The 21041-nt window shown below is 36.6% G+C and overlaps 1 protein-coding gene across 1 annotated transcript in view; it reads right to left on the bottom strand.

Annotated features, from left to right (window-relative positions):
- Positions 1-5128: 5128 nt before the first annotated feature.
- Positions 5129-21041, bottom strand: part of LOC100373522 (uncharacterized) — a 71236-nt gene continuing 55323 nt past the window's right edge. The window contains exons 23-28 of the mRNA XM_085499239.1: positions 8600-8718; positions 8344-8440; positions 7333-7406; positions 7031-7222; positions 6493-6663; positions 5129-5828 (exon numbers count right to left, since the gene is read on the bottom strand). Of these exons, the coding sequence (XP_085355365.1) occupies positions 5697-5828; positions 6493-6663; positions 7031-7222; positions 7333-7406; positions 8344-8440; positions 8600-8718 (785 nt within the window). The 3' untranslated portion in view covers positions 5129-5696. The remainder of the gene's footprint in view (positions 5829-6492; positions 6664-7030; positions 7223-7332; positions 7407-8343; positions 8441-8599; positions 8719-21041) is intronic.

Below are 21041 nucleotides of genomic sequence, written 5' to 3'. Positions count from 1 at the left end.
TGGGTTAATACCATGTAGAAGGGGTAGTCATTGGAATGCGACTGTGACGTGATTCCAAAGAACGCTAGTACAGTAACAGCTCGATTAACTCAGAACCAGTTCTCGTAAATTATTTTCGCGACCTGTCATTGTTTACAACATTAGATGTTCAGCTTACTTTCTGTTTAATAGCTCCAGCATACTAGTAGTCTAAATTCATGGTAAAAGAAATAGAAGAAAAAAGCGTGTCGCATAATTAAATGCTTCAGTCGTGTTATGCAAATGAAACTATGTGGAGCCTCGTTGTGAAATATGTTAATTGGTTGGTAGCAGACAGAACTTTGAAACTCGTTTGTTTTCAAAGATATTTTGTATATAGGCTATATAATAGTATCCATATACCAGTAAATCACTGTGATATGTGGAAATATATAGGGATAGCGAGTATTTTGCAGGCACTTTAAGAGGCTACTGGGTAAATACAAAAAAAAAATAACTCGACCAATACCTTGGTATTTACACCAGTGTCTGGTTCGGAACATATCAGTGGATTATTTCCAGTCACTAAAACAAACGATAAAGTGTAAACTTGTTAAAGGTTGGTACTGGAAGATCGCATCTCTGTGAGAAGAAGACCAAAAACAATCCATATGGATTGGACACTAGTTGGCGCTCTATCAATATTTTGGCGTGCACCAGCTCGAAACGTGTAGTAAAAAATGCGTTTTTGTTGTTTTTGCCATCTACTAGTATTTGCATATAGTATATATACCATGTTACACGAAATGGCACCACGTGATTACCATGTATATTTTATCACGTGGTATATTCCTTTTATAGATTTATCTATATGTGAAACAAGTTCAATTTTAATTAACAGCGCAGCACAAGTTTAATTAACAGCGCAGCACAAGTTTATATAGGGGGTACAATTGTCAGAGAAAAAGTTTTTGGCATTTTGTACAATGTTATGAAACACACGACCCAGCCGAGTTTTGTTATTTCATTGCTCCGATGTGATTTGATTGCAGTCGGTATAAATATGTCAAAGTTATTAGTAAGTGAACTAATTGAAGAGACTCTAGAGGGCACTGCTATACAGTGACGAGAAAAACAAATCGTTTACCGACGTCATCCAATTATTGGGATCGCATTTTAACTATTGTTATTGGATATCCGTGATTTGTAAACAGAGATGAGTCCATTGGGTTTATATTAAAACCGTAAATCACTTTCACAATAGGTACAATAAAACAAGAAATAGAAAGAAAATAAGAACTAACAGTGGAGTAATAAAAGAGTTTGAAACGGAGATAATGAAGTGATTGTCACACACAGTGCGTACGTCAACACAGTGTCGAGTTCGTTCTATATGTGACTTTTAGCTCGTGTGGAGATTTGTTTTATGAAGTTTTGACCCGAATTAATACACATTATATGTTTTGTTCGTTATACTATCATTATTACGAGATATTCTGTCAGAAAAACGAAAATGAAAAACAGTGGATCACTGGATGATCTATATTGAGATACAAAAGTCCAAAATTTTATGGAAAATGATCAAAACTTTGCTCGTCAACTTGGAATGAAAAAGTTATACTAGTACATTTTTATTGATATTAAATCTAACATTCTGAAATCATTAAAAAAATGAGATATAATGTAGTGATAACTACGTATCCCAATATGCAATGCAATCCCAGATACATTCATTGCATTTAGGTTCCGTAACATGCTCAGTAGATAGAACTGCCTTAATTTGTATCGTTTTTTTGAATGTGCCAAACAAAAATAACAACATGTCGAAATGGAAATATTTATTGTTGTTTTGCGTCACAGATTTAGAAAACGAACGTGTCATCATAAAACGCCAGTCATTCTATATCACGATTTATCTAACATTTCATAATTTTAGTGAAAATATACCATAAATAATGAATGACGTAACAATGACGTCATGCATCGACTTACCTGTCCTAATCTCAATCAGTCTGTCTAGATATTCCGCAGCAAATTTATACACGTTCGTTGGCTCCTGTGAGATAATCTCCACTGTTAGATTTTCTAATAGTCTCTCGAAGCCTGCCGGTGGTTCCATCCCCAAACTGTTGTCAATTACCTCTTCTATTTCGCTGACGTTTCTGTGGTACCGGAATGTTTGAACTTGACTCGTAGTCGAACGCTATTTTGACTTTCATCTAAATCTTCCAACTAAAATTATGTAATTGAACCAATGTACTTGTGTGTTTGTCGTCCTTTTCACGTAACAAAGAAACACTACGTGGGTAGCTCAGACAAATCCGACAGTTACATCCGATTGAACTTCCGTAATGACTTGTGCTTTATAGCTTGTATGGAATACCCGTTATTACAAAATTACCGTGCAACCGTCGTCATGCCTGTTGCTACCACGAGAGACGCCGTACTGTGTGCGGCTATTTTTTATGTTCTAGCAACGATCTTCGATCACAGTTTTAACTCACCGGCTCTGAATAGATCGATAAGGAAACCTTTTGAATGTTATCGACCTGGCTATTATCAAGTCGTTAGTACGACATGTAAGGAGTTTCCCGCAATATTGTAGTGTTGGCTTCTTTTGTATTTAAAGTAGTGACCTCGCTGCTGCTTGGTCAATAAAAAATGACGTCGTTGTCTGAACTCAAATTGTGCCCGAATAAAGCGTCTGGTTGTTACATACGTGCGAGTAATGGCATAGCATTTCTAATCAGTCAGTTGCTAGCGCCAGTGTCACGTGGTAATTTTGTCTTGGCGCGTCATCAAGCAGCCATTTTGTTCTGTTCGTAGTTTGTTTTGTTATATAAACTCTATTATACATTGTCGGAGAAAGAACGTCAAAAGATGTTTTAAGTTGCTAACAAAATCGAAAAAAAAACCATGTATTGGACTGTACTGTTAAATGTATAACAAACAACAGGATTTGAAATACGATAGCAAACATAGTGTTTTCATCTAAAACTGGATTATACACGATTATCTCCGTTGGTAGTATAGAATATATGTGCCGTTACACTAGCTGCACGCCTAGTTACAATGCTAGTATATCTCATTGCCTATTCAGATGTATGCAAATCGGAGTGTTTATCCGAAACGCCGGATAATTTACGATCGGTTTGAAAGCTATTACAGTCACCCTGTAAAACTAAGGTTACGGGTACAGATGACCGACCTTCAACAACGTTTGAGTGCGCCATTAAGAAATGTGGTGTTGCTGGGATGACGTCGTCATTACAAATTCACATTTAATGGCCAATAAAAACCAAGTATTGACAATTCGCTACACCACTAACCGGATCAGCGACACTTGGAACCGGGGATGGCCCGTTTGTGACCCCCCCCCCCACTCAGGATCCATAGGGGGCCGCATGCGCGTTCCCATTTTCTCGGGAAAGGGGGTACTTTTTGACGATCTGTCTCTGGAACATTTTCCCGAGAAAATCGTAGAAAGGGGGGTATTTTTTGCTTGTTTTCCCGAGATTCTCAAAATAGGGGGTGTATTTCAAAACACTTCCCGAGATATACAAAAAAAGGGGGTTTAAAAGGAGTTCTAGACTGAAAAGTTCCCTAGATAGGGGGTGAAATTCATCGGAAAAGCCCGTGAAAGGGGGGTTAAATTTTCTTCTTTTCCCTAGATGGGGGGGGGTCAAAAAAATGAGGGAACAAGCATACCCCCCCCCTAAATATAGGGAGTGGGGGGCCGGGTTTGTGACCCATACGACATTGAATACAAGGCTTCTATACACAACGTGCCTCGCAATGACAAGGACGTTCGGGACCCCGGATTATAGTATGTAATGGTAATGATCCAAACACCAACATGCAATATCAAACCAAAACATCCATGTTGCCGGAATTTTAATTTTCAAAATCATTCCAGAAATCATATAGTTTAAAAGGCGACAGTCGTCATGCCACCTTCTGTTCGATATGGGACTCATAGCAACGTATACAACGCGTGTAAAATACATTGTTTATTTACATGAAATTCGAACACGCGCTGCGCGACGACCACCGCGCTTTAAACATTGTAGTGTTTCTTGTTTGCGCGCGTTGAACAGCACAACAAACTTAGTCAATGCGCTACGGCTACCGCCGGGGGGGGGTGGTGGTACTCACATTGAAGTGCTATATGTATATGTGCCGCAAAAGGGGTCACAAATTCACCACTTCTGTCTGAAAAGGGGTATGTTATTTTACTCTGTCTGTCCGAAAAAGGGGATCATTTTTTTCATTATTTCTGTCTGAAAAGGGGCTCGTATTTTCCAAAGACTGCCCTTAGAGCTTGAGTGATCAGAAGAGTTCAAGCCCACCTGCTATTCCCTTGGTACCATTTATGCTTACTGTCTGGAAAGGGGTGCCAAATATCCAGTTTGTCTGAAACGGGTATGCAATTTGAGATTATTTCTGTCTGATAAGGGGTAGGAGTTTCAAACAACCAGCTACACACCCCTGTCAGTAGTATTTTTTGCAAGTACCCCCCTCCCCACCGGGCGCTACGCGTGAATCTCAACGACACGTGCGCGCGTCTTAGCAACTGTGTCATCTGCCGATGTGATGGTACATAATGCCTTCAATGGAAAATTTGCTTTACTGCGAAATGAACATAAATATTGCGTATTTTAAAAAAACGACTGTCGTTTTAAGTTGGGCGTCTGAACAAGATTGCTTTGCGCGCATATCGGAGTTTTATGAACATGTCTGTCATCATCTGGGACAACACTCAACAAGTCCAGCCAGGAGTGTATTCACGTTGCCAAGTAGAGGATCCCGAGAGAAGTCGCAGTATGACCTGCCCACCGTTACTTCAGTAGAGATAGCAATAGATTGTTGCGGGTTTCACTGATTCATTGCTTTGGAACTGAACACAACTCGTGTAAAATATTTAAAAACACAGATTGTTGCATTTCATGTCTGAGAAAATTATTCTACACTAAAACGATATTCCTAAACAACTTGTTAACTAACGAGTTCGTCGTCATCCATCTTTTCCCAAGCTTCTCAAACACTGCGCGCAGGGGCGGAATAAAAAGTACAATGTCACCCGTTGTGACGTCACGTGATATACATGTCGGGGTACGACATCAAATCCACCATTTTATTTATTCTATTTTCATTTAAACATATCACCATATGTACGAATCATTTATTTATTAACATTCTGGATAAATTCAAAATAAATGTAACTTTAGCGTTCTTGGTTGGCGAATAATAATAATTATAACTATGATTAATAATAATTATTCATACGTCAAATTTGAATAAGTAAGCAAAACTATTAATATCGTAAATGCTTTTCCTGTATTGTAATTTCCAGGGAAAAATAAACGGTAAAATTGTCTCTTTATTATATTATTATATTTGTGTTCACTGAACGGATAAGTGTATCCACGATCTTGTGGGTTCGCCATTCAGAAAGAGCTGATTATAAGTGTTCATACAAATTTGAATCTTTGCCGAAAATGGCCGCCGAGATCTCGTTAAGAGCGAGAGAGTCACGAGATTTGTCTCTACCGTCATGGCGTCAAGTAAACCGTGGACGCAAATACGGGAAAAATGGAAAAAAACAAGTCATGGGCTACAACAATATCTCGACGGTCATTCGTGTCTAACATCACTTGATTCCATTTTGAACTGACAGTTTTCCCTATGATATAGCTATTGGTCAGCTTATTAAACGTCAATTCATTTCGTTGCCTTGGCTACAATATGGTGCAGTTAGTGCCGTCTTTCTGAATGTCCTGTGGCAATGTCTTGTTAATGAGTTGTAGATTCATTTCGACGGTTGCTTGTTTGGCTTGTAATTCTTCGGGTGGATCTCCATTGCCTTCAAGCTGAAATATACATTATAAGTAGAACATTGGATCATGACATTGTTGCATTTTGACTAAGTGCACACATATTACACTTAGTGTCAGAACTTTGAAATATTAAAATAAGATTATTATTACAATGTTAAAAAAAAGTTATTCATATCATTAAAAAAAACAGAGAGAAACAGCAATTAAATTATCTCTACTCTAGATTTTGTTTTTGTTATTGTTTATATTTCTTTGTTATATTTTCTGCCCATATAGAAATGTAATTTGTCAATACAGCTGTGAAATAATTCGAGTCTGAGTTCGAGTTTGGCCCAATCCGAGTGTACGATAGAGCGGTGCTACATTTGTTACAGCCATTCTGGAAGGAGTATAGTTTTCTAGTTACGACATGAAATCAATGGAATTGGTACTCTGGATTGGTGAAATCTATATTTGAAAAACAAATCAAATGAATAACTGTGTTTCTTTAGTCATTTGGAATATAGGCCATACTAGTATATTAAAAAACAGGTTATATTGACATACTACAGATCTCGTCGCCCATTTACGTCATGGAAGCGCTCCGTCGCTTGAGGGCGTAACTTATAGAAACGATGAATTCGAAGTATGATGTTGGTTTCACATCCCCACTGTATCACCATGGAAAAAAAACTTTGATGATTAAATGTTATCTTACCGCTTCCAGCAAGTCTATCATGTCATACATATTGTCCATACTATCGGATGATGAGTCGTCTTCTTTTTCGTACGCTTCGCATATCTTCTGTAGTGACTCGTATTGTCGTTTGTATCTTTCAAATTCACCCTCAGAAACTTTATCTTTGTTTTCAGCTAACCAATCAGGATACTAAAAAAATGTGAATATATAATTAGCCAGTCGTGTATGAGTATAAACCGACGCGGGGTGGCGTACTAGGACGATGTGAGCTCGTACTGCCTGAATGCATACTTTGCGGCGTCTCATTGGTGCCACCTTCTCGATATGAACTTTGTCCGCAATCTTGAAAATATCACTTAATTGTTCCATATTTGGAATTCAGATTTCCTAATAAGGTAGAATGCAGAATACTTATGGGAATATATATGTCTAACAATGGCCGCCACAACTGTGGGTCCCATGCGATGTACACAACGCATGCAAAAGCATTTACACGAATTCTCAAATATCAGCCTAATTTGGTTATGTACATTTCTAACATCACATTTTGACTTACTGCGTCAGAAAGCACTTTAAATGGGGGATACAGGAAGTCTTTGGATAAGAGTATAGGCATCATTGCCATGAATCCTGTAGAATACATGTCTAAAAACTCTTCTTCTACGTCGCTATCATCGTCACTGATATCCTCATCAGACGTTGTTTTGATTTCATTAAATATACCATGCACAAACATAGAGGCTGAGGCCTAAAACGAAAAGTTTAAAAAACAAACGTTAAATATACTGATGTTTCAACCATGTGGTGGCGTTATAGTTTTTGTACAGGGTCGCATTACAGTGTTGAATGGAAACTAACCTTCTGTTCTGAAAGTTCCTTGGCCCTTGTCGCCCATGCTGTCATCTTCTTAGCGAATTTCTTAGAAATGCCGCCTTAATTAAACAAAAACAACATGAACATGACAGAGGAATGAAGAACATTTTACTCTCAAACACACAAATTAAATATTTGTGAAAAGTATGAACATTTATAAATGTTATTTTCCTGTGTTTTCACTCAACACCTTTAATTAGAACATGTTTGAAGCATTTAATTTGATTTGCATTAATACATTCACGAAAACAAACTCATTCTCTTGTTTAAATGCATATTTACGAATTTCAATTCAAACTGAAACGATCGAGTTTCTATTGTGAATAACATTTGAACGTTTTTCAAATATTTCATCACGTGATATGAAGTTATTCATGCGATTGGCTCAGCTCACACGAGTGAGACAAATTTCTATCCGCTGAAAGGCGTGATTTCGTTGCAAATTACGGCCAGTGGTTGGCTGGTTGCATTCAACTGCCATTGAAATTTTGAACTATTCATAAAAAAAAGTTATAAAAAAAGAAATCGGGTAAAGATTTTCCGTTTTCGACATTGTGGAATTCGTTCGTTTTTTGAGAGAAAAAAAACCCTGAAAAAAATGATTTTGACAAGATAATTCAGAAATGTTATACATGTATTAAGAATAATTCATAACGAATTGTATTCACTATCGACTCATGAATAATTTTCATAATTACCGAGTACACGAGAAAATTACAGAAAAATGATAATTAGCTATATTCTCTATATTTCTTCCTTTTATTTGTCTTGAATTATGACTGAATAAAGCTGAATGAAATTACAAACTATGCAGTGTGATCAACAACTCATGTATGAATAATAAATTTAATAAATATGATTTTACTTGGTAAAAATGCTGTATTTTTCCGCAGTTATATCGGTTATATTGGACCAACACTCTCGCCAGGAAAGTAGAAAACGCATCGAAATGATCCATGATGTACACACTTATATTACACTCAAAGTGTTGCTTACCTTTGGTTTTCTTGGTTCGTTTAGGTTTTTTGAAGGTTCTGAATTTAGACAAAATGTTCATAATCTTCGCAGCGCGATCATCTAATGGAATGTCCACCTGAAACAGTCAGGCGTATATAATAGTGGCATTAAGTGATGTGTGTTATGTCAATTGAAGAAACTTAAATATTTATTATTATTTATTTATTAAATCTTTATTGCAGGATATAAAGCGAAAATACGCTCATTATCATTGTCAGTGTAACGCATTTATTACCTGTTCGTCAGCGCTCGTTGTCGGCGTTTTCGCCTCCGATTCGACGACCTTCTCTTCATTTCCCTCGTCTTTCTTCTCCTCAACCTCGACTGGCTTGATGCCTTCCTCTGTGGCGTTCACTGCGAGTACAATGTACATACACACATACAAATAATGCTGCAGCAGTGCGATTAGTCTAAACAAATGGAAATGTCCATGGAGCAATACCCACATCCAATTGATTCAAGTTCAGAATAATTATTGGCTAATTAATGTAAATCATGTTCGTTGATGGAGCCATAGTCTTTACGTCAACGTGCCAAATTTGCATATAAAGTTTAGACACGGAGCCTTGTTTTCAAACATTTATAACATGGTAGCAAATGTATAAAAAAAATCAAATCAATAACTGTGTTTCTTTAGTCATTTGGAATTATTTATATAGGCCATATCTTAAAAACATGTCATATTGACATACTACAGAACTCGTCGCCCATTTACGTCACGAAGCGCTCTGTCTCTAGAGGGTGTGACTTATATAAACAATGAATGTAATGAACTGCCTTATATGGTAACAATGAGACTAAGTGTGAGTGACCTCTTTATAGGTTACATTGAAGACGATATCTTAATAGATTACCACATATGGTTACCATGTGAACCAAGTTAAATGAACTGCCTTATATGGTCACAAGGTATTGTGGTTTTAATGTGAACAAACCTTTTTATTCGAAATCCTTGAGGGGTGAATAAGCTATCTTATGTAGAGACATTGTGAATGAACTATCTTATGTAGAGACATTGTGAATGAACTATCTTATGTGGAGACATTGTGAATGAACTATCTTATGTGGAGACATTGTGAATGAACTATCTTATGTGGAGACATTGTGAATGAACTATCTTATGTGGAGACATTGTGGATAAACTATCTTATGTGGAGACATTGTGAATAACCTGCCTTATGTGGAGACATTGTGAATAAACTGCCTTATGTGGAGACATTGTGAATAAACTGCCTTATGTGGAGACATTGTGAATAACCTGCCTTATGTGGAGACATTGTGAATGAACTATCTTATGTGGAGACATTGTGAATGAACTATCTTATGTGGAGACATTGTGGATAAACTATCTTATGTGGAGACATTGTGAATAACCTGCCTTATGTGGAGACATTGTGAATAAACTGCCTTATGTGGAGACATTGTGAATAAACTGCCTTATGTGGAGACATTGTGAATAACCTGCCTTATGTGGAGACATTGTTAATGAACTATCTTATGTGGAGACATTGTGAATGAACTATCTTATGTGGAGACATTGTGGATAAACTATCTTATGTGGAGACATTGTGAATAACCTGCCTTATGTGGAGACATTGTGAATGAACTGTCTTATGTGGAGACATTGTGGATAAACTATCTTATGTGGAGACATTGTGAATAACCTGCCTTATGTGGAGACATTGTGAATAACCTGCCTTATGTGGAGACATTGTGAATAAACTGCCTTATTAGGAGACATTGTGAATCAACTGCCTTATGTGGAGACATTGTGGATAAACTATCTTATGTGGAGACATTGTGAATAACCTGCCTTATGTGGAGACATTGTGAATAAACTGCCTTATGTGGAGACATTGTGAATGAACTACCTTATGTGGAGACATTGTGGATAAACTATCTTATGTGGAGACATTGTGAATAACCTGCCTTATGTGGAAACATTGTGAATAAACTGCCTTATGTGGAGACATTGTGAATAAACTGTCTCATGTGGAGACATTGTGAATAAACTGCCTTATGTGGAGACATTGTGAGTAAACTGCCTCATGTGGAGATATATATTGTGAGTAAACTGCCTCATGTGGAGATATTTATTGTGAATAAACTGCCTTATGTGGAGATATATATTGTGAATAAACTGTCTTATGTGGAGACATTGTGAGTAAACTGCCTCATGTGGAGATATATATTGTGAATAAACTGTCTTATGTGGAGACATTGTGAGTAAACTGCCTCATGTGGAGATATTTATTGTGAATAAACTGCCTCATGTGGAGATATATATTGTGAGTAAACTGTCTTATGTGGAGATATTGTGCGTAAACTGCCTCCTGTGGAGATATATATTGTGAATAAACTGCCTTATGTGGAGATATATATTGTGAATAAACTGCCTTATGTGGAGACATTGTGAGTAAACTGCCTCCTGTGGAGATATTTATTGTGAATAAACTGCCTTATGTGGAGATATATATTGTGAATAAACTGCCTTATGTGGAGACATTGTGAGTAAACTGCCTCCTGTGGAGATATATATTGTGAATAAACTGTCTTATGTGGAGACATTGTGAGTAAACTGCCTCCTGTGGAGATATATATTGTGAATAAATTGCCTTATGTGGAGATATATATTGTGAATAAACTGTCTTATGTGGAGACATTGTGAGTAAACTGCCTCATGTGGAGATATATATTGTGAGTAAACTGCCTCATGTGGAGATATATATTGTGAATAAACTGTCTTATGTGGAGACATTGTGAGTAAACTGCCTCCTGTGGAGATATATATTGTGAATAAACTGCCTTATGTGGAGATATATATTGTGAATAAACTGTCTTATGTGGAGACATTGTGAGTAAACTGCCTCATGTGGAGATATATATTGTGAGTAAACTGCCTTATGTGGAGACATTGTGAATGAACTGTCTTATGTGGAGACATTGTGAATGAACTGCCTTATGTGGAGACATTGTGAATAACCTGCCTTATGTGGAGACATTGTGAGTAAACTGCCTTATGTGGAGACATTGTGAATAAACTGCCTTATGTGGAGACATTGTGAATAAACTGTCTTATGTGGAGACATTGTGAATAAACTGCCTTATGTGGAGACATTGTGAATAAACTGCCTTATGTGGAGACATTGTGAGTAAACTGCCTCATGTGGAGATATATATTGTGAGTAAACTGCCTCATGTGGAGATATTTATTGTGAATAAACTGCCTTATGTGGAGATATATATTGTGAATAAACTGTCTTATGTGGAGACATTGTGAGTAAACTGCCTCATGTGGAGATATATATTGTGAGTAAACTGCCTCATGTGGAGATATATATTGTGAGTAAACTGCCTCATGTGGAGATATATATTGTGAATAAACTGTCTTATGTGGAGATATATATTGTGCGTAAACTGCCTCATGTGGAGATATATATTGTGAATAAACTGCCTTATGTGGAGATATATATTGTGAATAAACTGTCTTATGTGGAGACATTGTGAGTAAACTGCCTCATGTGGAGATATATATTGTGAGTAAACTGCCTTATGTGGAAACATTGTGAATGAACCGTCTGATGTGGAGACATTGTGGATAAACTATCTTAAGTGGAGACATTGTGAATAACCTGCCTTATGTGGAGACATTGTGAATAAACTGCCTTATGTGGAGACATTGTGCGTAAACTGCCTCCTGTGGAGATATATATTGTGAATCAACTGCCTTATGTGGAGATATATATAGTGAATAAACTGTCTTATGTGGAGACATTGTGAGTAAACTGCCTCATGTGGAGATATATATTGTAAGTAAACTGCCTTATGTGGAAACATTGTGAATGAACCGTCTGATGTGGAGACATTGTGGATAAACTATCTTAAGTGGAGACATTGTGAATAACCTGCCTTATGTGGAGACATTGTGAATAAACTGCCTTATGTGGAGACATTGTGAGTAAACTGCCTTATGTGGAGATATATATTGTGAATAAACTGTCTTATGTGGAGACATTGTGAGTAAACTGCCTCCTGTGGAGATATATATTGTGAATAAACTGCCTTATGTGGAGATATATATTGTGAATAAACTGTCTTATGTGGAGACATTGTGAGTAAACTGCCTCATGTGGAGATATATATTGTGAGTAAACTGCCTCATGTGGAGATATATATTGTGAATAAACTGTCTTATGTGGAGACATTGTGAGTAAACTGCCTCCTGTGGAGATATATATTGTGAATAAACGACCTTATGTGGAGATATATATTGTGAATAAACTGTCTTATGTGGAGACATTGTGAGTAAACTGCCTCATGTGGAGATATATATTGTGAGTAAACTGCCTTATGTGGAGACATTGTGAATGAACTGTCTTATGTGGAGACATTGTGAATGAACTGCCTTATGTGGAGACATTGTGAATGAACTGTCTTATGTGGAGACATTGTGGATAAACTATCTTAAGTGGAGACATTGTGAATAACCTGCATTATGTGGAGACATTGTGAATAACCTGCCTTATGTGGAGACATTGTGAGTAAACTGCCTTATGTGGAGACATTGTGAATAAACTGTCTTATGTGGAGACATTGTGAATAAACTGCCTTATGTGGAGACATTGTGAATAAACTGCCTTATGTGGAGACATTGTGAGTAAACTGCCTCATGTGGAGATATATATTGTGAGTAAACTGCCTCATGTGGAGATATTTATTGTGAATAAACTGCCTTATGTGGAGATATATATTGTGAATAAACTGTCTTATGTGGAGACATTGTGAATAAACTGCCTCATGTGGAGATATATATTGTGAGTAAACTGCCTCATGTGGAGATATATATTGTGAGTAAACTGCCTCATTTGGAGATATATATTGTGAATAAACTGTCTTATGTGGAGATATATATTGTGAGTAAACTGCCTCCTGTGGAGATATATATTGTGAATCAACTGCCTTATGTGGAGATATATATAGTGAATAAACTGTCTTATGTGGAGACATTGTGAGTAAACTGCCTCATGTGGAGATATATATTGTAAGTAAACTGCCTTATGTGGAAACATTGTGAATGAACCGTCTGATGTGGAGACATTGTGGATAAACTATCTTAAGTGGAGACATTGTGAATAACCTGCCTTATGTGGAGACATTGTGAATAAACTGCCTTATGTGGAGACATTGTGAGTAAACTGCCTTATGTGGAGATATATATTGTGAATAAACTGTCTTATGTGGAGACATTGTGAGTAAACTGCCTCCTGTGGAGATATATATTGTGAATAAACTGCCTTATGTGGAGATATATATTGTGAATAAACTGTCTTATGTGGAGACATTGTGAGTAAACTGCCTCATGTGGAGATATATATTGTGAGTAAACTGCCTCATGTGGAGATATATATTGTGAATAAACTGTCTTATGTGGAGACATTGTGAGTAAACTGCCTCCTGTGGAGATATATATTGTGAATAAACTGCCTTATGTGGAGATATATATTGTGAATAAACTGTCTTATGTGGAGACATTGTGAGTAAACTGCCTCATGTGGAGATATATATTGTGAGTAAACTGCCTTATGTGGAGACATTGTGAATGAACTGTCTTATGTGGAGACATTGTGAATGAACTGCCTTATGTGGAGACATTGTGAATGAACTGTCTTATGTGGAGACATTGTGGATAAACTAACTTAAGTGGAGACATTGTGAATAACCTGCATTATGTGGAGACATTGTGAATAACCTGCCTTATGTGGAGACATTGTGAGTAAACTGCCTTATGTGGAGACATTGTGAATAAACTGTCTTATGTGGAGACATTGTGAATAAACTGCCTTATGTGGAGACATTGTGAATAAACTGCCTTATGTGGAGACATTGTGAGTAAACTGCCTCATGTGGAGATATATATTGTGAGTAAACTGCCTCATGTGGAGATATTTATTGTGAATAAACTGCCTTATGTGGAGATATATATTGTGAATAAACTGTCTTATGTGGAGACATTGTGAGTAAACTGCCTCATGTGGAGATATATATTGTGAGTAAACTGCCTCATGTGGAGATATATATTGTGAGTAAACTGCCTCATGTGGAGATATATATTGTGAATAAACTGTCTTATGTGGAGATATATATTGTGAGTAAACTGCCTCATGTGGAGATATATATTGTGAATAAACTGCCTTATGTGGAGATATATATTGTGAATAAACTGTCTTATGTGGAGACATTGTGAGTAAACTGCCTCCTGTGGAGATATATATTGTGAATCAACTGCCTTATGTGGAGATATATATAGTGAATAAACTGTCTTATGTGGAGACATTGTGAGTAAACTGCCTCATGTGGAGATATATATTGTAAGTAAACTGCCTTATGTGGAAACATTGTGAATGAACCGTCTGATGTGGAGACATTGTGGATAAACTATCTTAAGTGGAGACATTGTGAATAACCTGCCTTATGTGGAGACATTGTGAATAAACTGCCTTATGTGGAGACATTGTGAGTAAACTGCCTTATGTGGAGATATATATTGTGAATAAACTGCCTTATGTGGAGACATTGTGGATAAACTATCTTATGTGGAGATGTTGTGAATAACCTGCCTTATGTGGAGACATTGTGAATAAATTGCCTTATGTGGAGATATATATTGTGAATTAACTGCCTCATGTGGAGATATATATTGTGAATAAACTGTCTTATGTGGAGCCATTGTGAATAACCTGCCTTATGTGGAGACATTGTGAATAAACTGCCTTATGTGGAGACATTTTGAATAAATTGCCTTATGTGGAGACATTGTGAATAAACTGCCTTATGTGGAGATATTGTGAGTAAACTGCCTTATGTGGAGATATATATTGTGAATAAACTGCCTCATGTGGAGACATTGTGGATAAACTATCTTATGTGGAGATGTTGTGAATAAACTGTCTTATGTGGAGACATTGTGAATAACCTGCCTTATGTGGATACATTGTGAATAAACTGCCTTATGTGGAGACATTGTGAATAAATTGCATTATGTGGAGACATTGTGAATAACCTGCCTTATGTGGAGACATTGTGAATAAACTGCCTTATGTGGAGACATTGTGAATAAACTGCATTATGTGGAGACATTGTGAATGAACTGTCTTATGTGGAGACATTGTGGATAAACTATCTTAAGTGGAGACATTGTGAATAACCTGCCTTATGTGGAGACATTGTGAATAAACTGCCTTATGTGGAGACATTGTGAATAAACTGCCTTATAAGGAGACATTGTGAATAAACTGTCTTATGTGGAGACATTGTAAGTAAACTGCCTTATGTGGAGACATTGTCAATGAACTGTCTTATGTGGAGACATTGTGGATAAACTATCTTATGTGGAGATATTGTGAATAACCTGCCTTATGTGGAGACATTGTGAATAAACTGCCTTATGTGGAGACATTGTGAATAAATTGCCTTATGTGGAGATATATATTGTGAATTAACTGCCTCATGTGGAGATATATATTGTGAATAAACTGCCTTATGTGGAGCCATTGTGAATAACCTGCCTTATGTGGAGACATTGTGAATAAACTGCCTTATGTGGAGACATTTTGAATAAATTGCCTTATGTGGAGACATTGTGAATAAACTGCCTTATGTGGAGACATTGAGAGTAAACTGCCTTATGTGGAGATATATATTGTGAATAAACTGCCTCATGTGGAGACATTGTGGATAAACTATCTTATGTGGAGATGTTGTGAATAAACTGTCTTATGTGGAGACATTGTGAATAACCTGCCTTATGTGGAGACATTGTGAATAAACTGCTTTATGTGGAGACATTGTGAATAAATTGCATTATGTGGAGACATTGTGAATAAACTGTCTTATGTGGAAACATTGTGAATAAACTGCCTTATGTGGAGACATTGTGAGTAAACTGCCTCATGTGGAGATATATATTGTGAATAAACTGTCTTATGTGGAGACATTGTGAATAAACTGCCTTATGTGGAGACATTGTGAGTAAACTGCCTCATGTGGAGATATATATTGTGAGTAAACTGCCTCATGTGGAGATATATATTGTGAATAAACTGTCTTATGTGGAGACATTGTGAATAAACTGCATTATGTGGAGACATTGTGAATGAACTGTCTTATGTGGAGACATTGTGGATAAACTATCTTAAGTGGAGACATTGTGAATAACCTGCCTTATGTGGAGACATTGTGAATAAACTGCCTTATGTGGAGACATTGTGAATAAACTGCCTTATAAGGAGACATTGTGAATAAACTGTCTTATGTGGAGACATTGTAAGTAAACTGTCTTATGTGGAGACATTGTCAATGAACTGTCTTATGTGGAGACATTGTGGATAAACTATCTTATGTGGAGATATTGTGAATAACCTGCCTTATGTGGAGACATTGTGAATAAACTGCCTTATGTGGAGACATTGTGAATAAACTGCCTTATGTGGAGACATTGTGAATAAACTGCTTTATGTGGAGACATTGTGGATAAACTATCTTATGTGGAGACATTGTGAATAAACTTTCTTATGTGGAGACATTGTGAATAAACTGCCTTATGTGGAGACATTGTGAATAAACTGCCTTATGTGGAGACATTGTGAATAAACTGCCTTATAAGGAGACATTGTGAATAAACTGTCTTATGTGGAGACATTGTGAATGAACTGTCTTATGTGGAGACATTGTGGATAAACTGTCTTATGTGGAGACATTGTGAATAAACTGCCTTATGAAGAGACATCGTGAATAAACTTTCTTATGTGGAGACATTGTGAATAAACTGTCTTATGTGGAGACATTGTGAATAAACTTTCTTATGTGGAGACATTGTGAATAAACTGTCTTATGTGGAGACATTTTGAATAAACTGCATTATGTGGAGACATTGTGAATGAGCTGTCTTATGTGGAGACATTGTGGATAAACTATCTTAAGTGGAGACATTGTGAATAACCTGCCTTATGTGGAGACATTGTGAATAAACTGCCTTATGTGGAGACATTGTGAATAAACTGCCTTAGAAGGAGACATTGTGAATAAACTGTCTTATGTGGAGACATTGTAAGTAAACTGCCTTATGTGGAGACATTGTGAATGAACTGTCTTATGTGGAGACATTGTGGATAAACTATCTTAAGTGGAGACATTGTGAATAACCTGCCTTATGTGGAGACATTGTGAATAAACTGCCTTATGTGGAGACATTGTGAATAAACTGCCTTATAAGGAGACATTGTGAATAAACTGTCTTATGTGGAGACATTGTAAGTAAACTGCCTTATGTGGAGACATTGTCAATGAACTGTCTTATGTGGAGACATTGTGGATAAACTATCTTATGTGGAGATATTGTGAATAACCTGCCTTATGTGGAGACATTGTGAATAAACTGCCTTATGTGGAGACATTGTGAATAAATTGCCTTATGTGGAGATATATATTGTGAATTAACTGCCTCATGTGGAGATATATATTGTGAATAAACTGCCTTATGTGGAGCCATTGTGAATAACCTGCCTTATGTGGAGACATTGTGAATAAACTGCCTTATGTGGAGACATTTTGAATAAATTGCCTTATGTGGAGACATTGTGAATAAACTGCCTTATGTGGAGACATTGTGAGTAAACTGCCTTATGTGGAGATATATATTGTGAATAAACTGCCTCATGTGGAGACATTGTGGATAAACTATCTTATGTGGAGATGTTGTGAATAAACTGTCTTATGTGGAGACATTGTGAATAACCTGCCTTATGTGGAGACATTGTGAATAAACTGCCTTATGTGGAGACATTGTGAATAAATTGCATTATGTGGAGACATTGTGAATAAACTGTCTTATGTGGAAACATTGTGAATAAACTGCCTTATGTGGAGACATTGTGAGTAAACTGCCTCATGTGGAGATATATATTGTGAATAAACTGTCTTATGTGGAGACATTGTGAATAAACTGCCTTATGTGGAGACATTGTGAGTAAACTGCCTCATGTGGAGATATATATTGTGAGTAAACTGCCTCATGTGGAGATATATATTGTGAATAAACTGTCTTATGTGGAGACATTGTGAATAAACTGCATTATGTGGAGACATTGTGAATGAACTGTCTTATGTGGAGACATTGTGGATAAACTATCTTAAGTGGAGACATTGTGAATAACCTGCCTTATGTGGAGACATTGTGAATAAACTGCCTTATGTGGAGACATTGTGAATAAACTGCCTTATAAGGAGACATTGTGAATAAACTGTCTTATGTGGAGACATTGTAAGTAAACTGTCTTATGTGGAGACATTGTCAATGAACTGTCTTATGTGGAGACATTGTGGATAAACTATCTTATGTGGAGATATTGTGAATAACCTGCCTTATGTGGAGACATTGTGAATAAACTGCCTTATGTGGAGACATTGTGAATAAACTGCCTTATGTGGAGACATTGTGAATAAACTGCTTTATGTGGAGACATTGTGGATAAACTATCTTATGTGGAGACATTGTGAATAAACTTTCTTATGTGGAGACATTGTGAATAAACTGCCTTATGTGGAGACATTGTGAATAAACTGCCTTATGTGGAGACATTGTGAATAAACTGCCTTATAAGGAGACATTGTGAATAAACTGTCTTATGTGGAGACATTGTGAATGAACTGTCTTATGTGGAGACATTGTGGATAAACTGTCTTATGTGGAGACATTGTGAATAAACTGCCTTATGAAGAGACATCGTGAATAAACTTTCTTATGTGGAGACATTGTGAATAAACTGTCTTATGTGGAGACATTGTGAATAAACTTTCTTATGTGGAGACATTGTGAATAAACTGTCTTATGTGGAGACATTTTGAATAAACTGCATTATGTGGAGACATTGTGAATGAGCTGTCTTATGTGGAGACATTGTGAATAAACTGCCTTATGTGGAGACATTGTGAATAAACTGCCTTAGGAGACATTGTGAATAAACTGTCTTATGTGGAGACATTGTAAGTAAACTGCCTTATGTGGAGACATTGTGAATGAACTGTCTTATGTGGAGACATTGTGGATAAACTATCTTATGTGGAGACATTGTGGATAAACTATCTTAAGTGGAGACATTGTGAATAACCTGCCTTATGTGGAGACATTGTGAATAAACTGCCTTATGTGGAGACATTGTGAATAAACTGCCTTAGGAGACATTGTGAATAAACTGTCTTATGTGGAGACATTGTAAGTAAACTGCCTTATGTGGAGACATTGTGAATGAACTGTCTTATGTGGAGACATTGTGGATAAACTATCTTATGTGGAGACATTGTGAATAAACTTTCTTATGTGGAGACATTGTGAATAAACTGCCTTATGTGGAGACATTGTGAATAAACTGCCTTATTAGGAGACATTGTGAATAAACTGTCTTATGTGGAGACATTGTGAATGAACTGTCTTATGTGGAGACATTGTGGATAAACTGTCTGATGTGGAGACATTGTGAATAAACTGCCTTATGAAGAGACATCGTGAATAAACTTTCTTATGTGGAGACATTGTGAATAAACTGTCTTATGTGTAGACATTGTGAATAAACTGCCTTATGTGGAGACATTGTGAATAAACTGTCTTATGTGGAGACATTGTGAATAAACTGCCTTATGTGTAGACATTGTGAATAACCTGCCTTATGTGGAGACATTGTGAATAAAATGCCTTATGTGGAGACACGGTCTAAATTGTGGATCACCAAATAAGATACCATTGTGGGCTAAATTAAATTGAGATGGGCTACTAGATGTGGTGAAATTGTAGACTAAATTGAGATGGGCTTTTACTAGATATGGTGAAATTGTGAACTAAATTGAGATGGGCTAATGGATATAGCGAAATTGTGGGCTAAATTGAGATGGGCTACTAGGTATGGTGAAATAGTGGGCTAAATTAAGATGGGCTACTAGATTTGGTGAAATAGTGGGCTAAATTAAGATGGGCTACTAGATATGGTGAAATAGTGGACTAAATTAAGATGGGCTACGAGATACGGTAAAATTGTGGGCTAAATGGAGATGGGCTACTAGATATGGTGAAATTGTTGACCAGTATTGAAGGATATCACTTCAGAGGGTGGATGAAGTGTCATTATTATTATCACCATTATTATTACCATATTGGATTGTGGCGGAAGCATTACAGCATAAAGTGAAGTGTTATGGCATTGTTTTTATTTACATAGGATTTAACAAAGAAAGATAACATGATTAGTAATGACAAGTGAAAAATGATGTCCATCAGTCAGACACATATTGCAAATATTGTAATTAACATAAAGCCTCTGTTCAGTATTCAATGCGGTGGTTAGAACCCATCATTCTATTAAAAGCAATCACGATTAGAGTGATGGGTCACGAGGTAAAATTGCGCCCTCTACGATGTGGAAATACAAACTTTTGTTTTTGTTGAAAATAACTGTGTTGAAGGTTCAATATTTGTTCATTATTTTCTAAAAATTGTTTGTAAACTTGATTACTAAGCACAGTATAAGCTCGGTTAAGAGCCACCAGTATCATCAAAGCAGTCACATTTTAGTATTGAACCATAGAGGGCGATCATCAAAATTAGCGAATATTGTAGTATTAGCTTTGAA

The sequence above is a fragment of the Saccoglossus kowalevskii genome, chromosome 5 (assembly GCF_978046115.1).
Source record: "Saccoglossus kowalevskii chromosome 5, keSacKowa6.1, whole genome shotgun sequence".
Classification (NCBI taxonomy): domain Eukaryota; kingdom Metazoa; phylum Hemichordata; class Enteropneusta; family Harrimaniidae; genus Saccoglossus; species Saccoglossus kowalevskii.
This window is presented reverse-complemented; position numbering and strand designations above follow the sequence as displayed.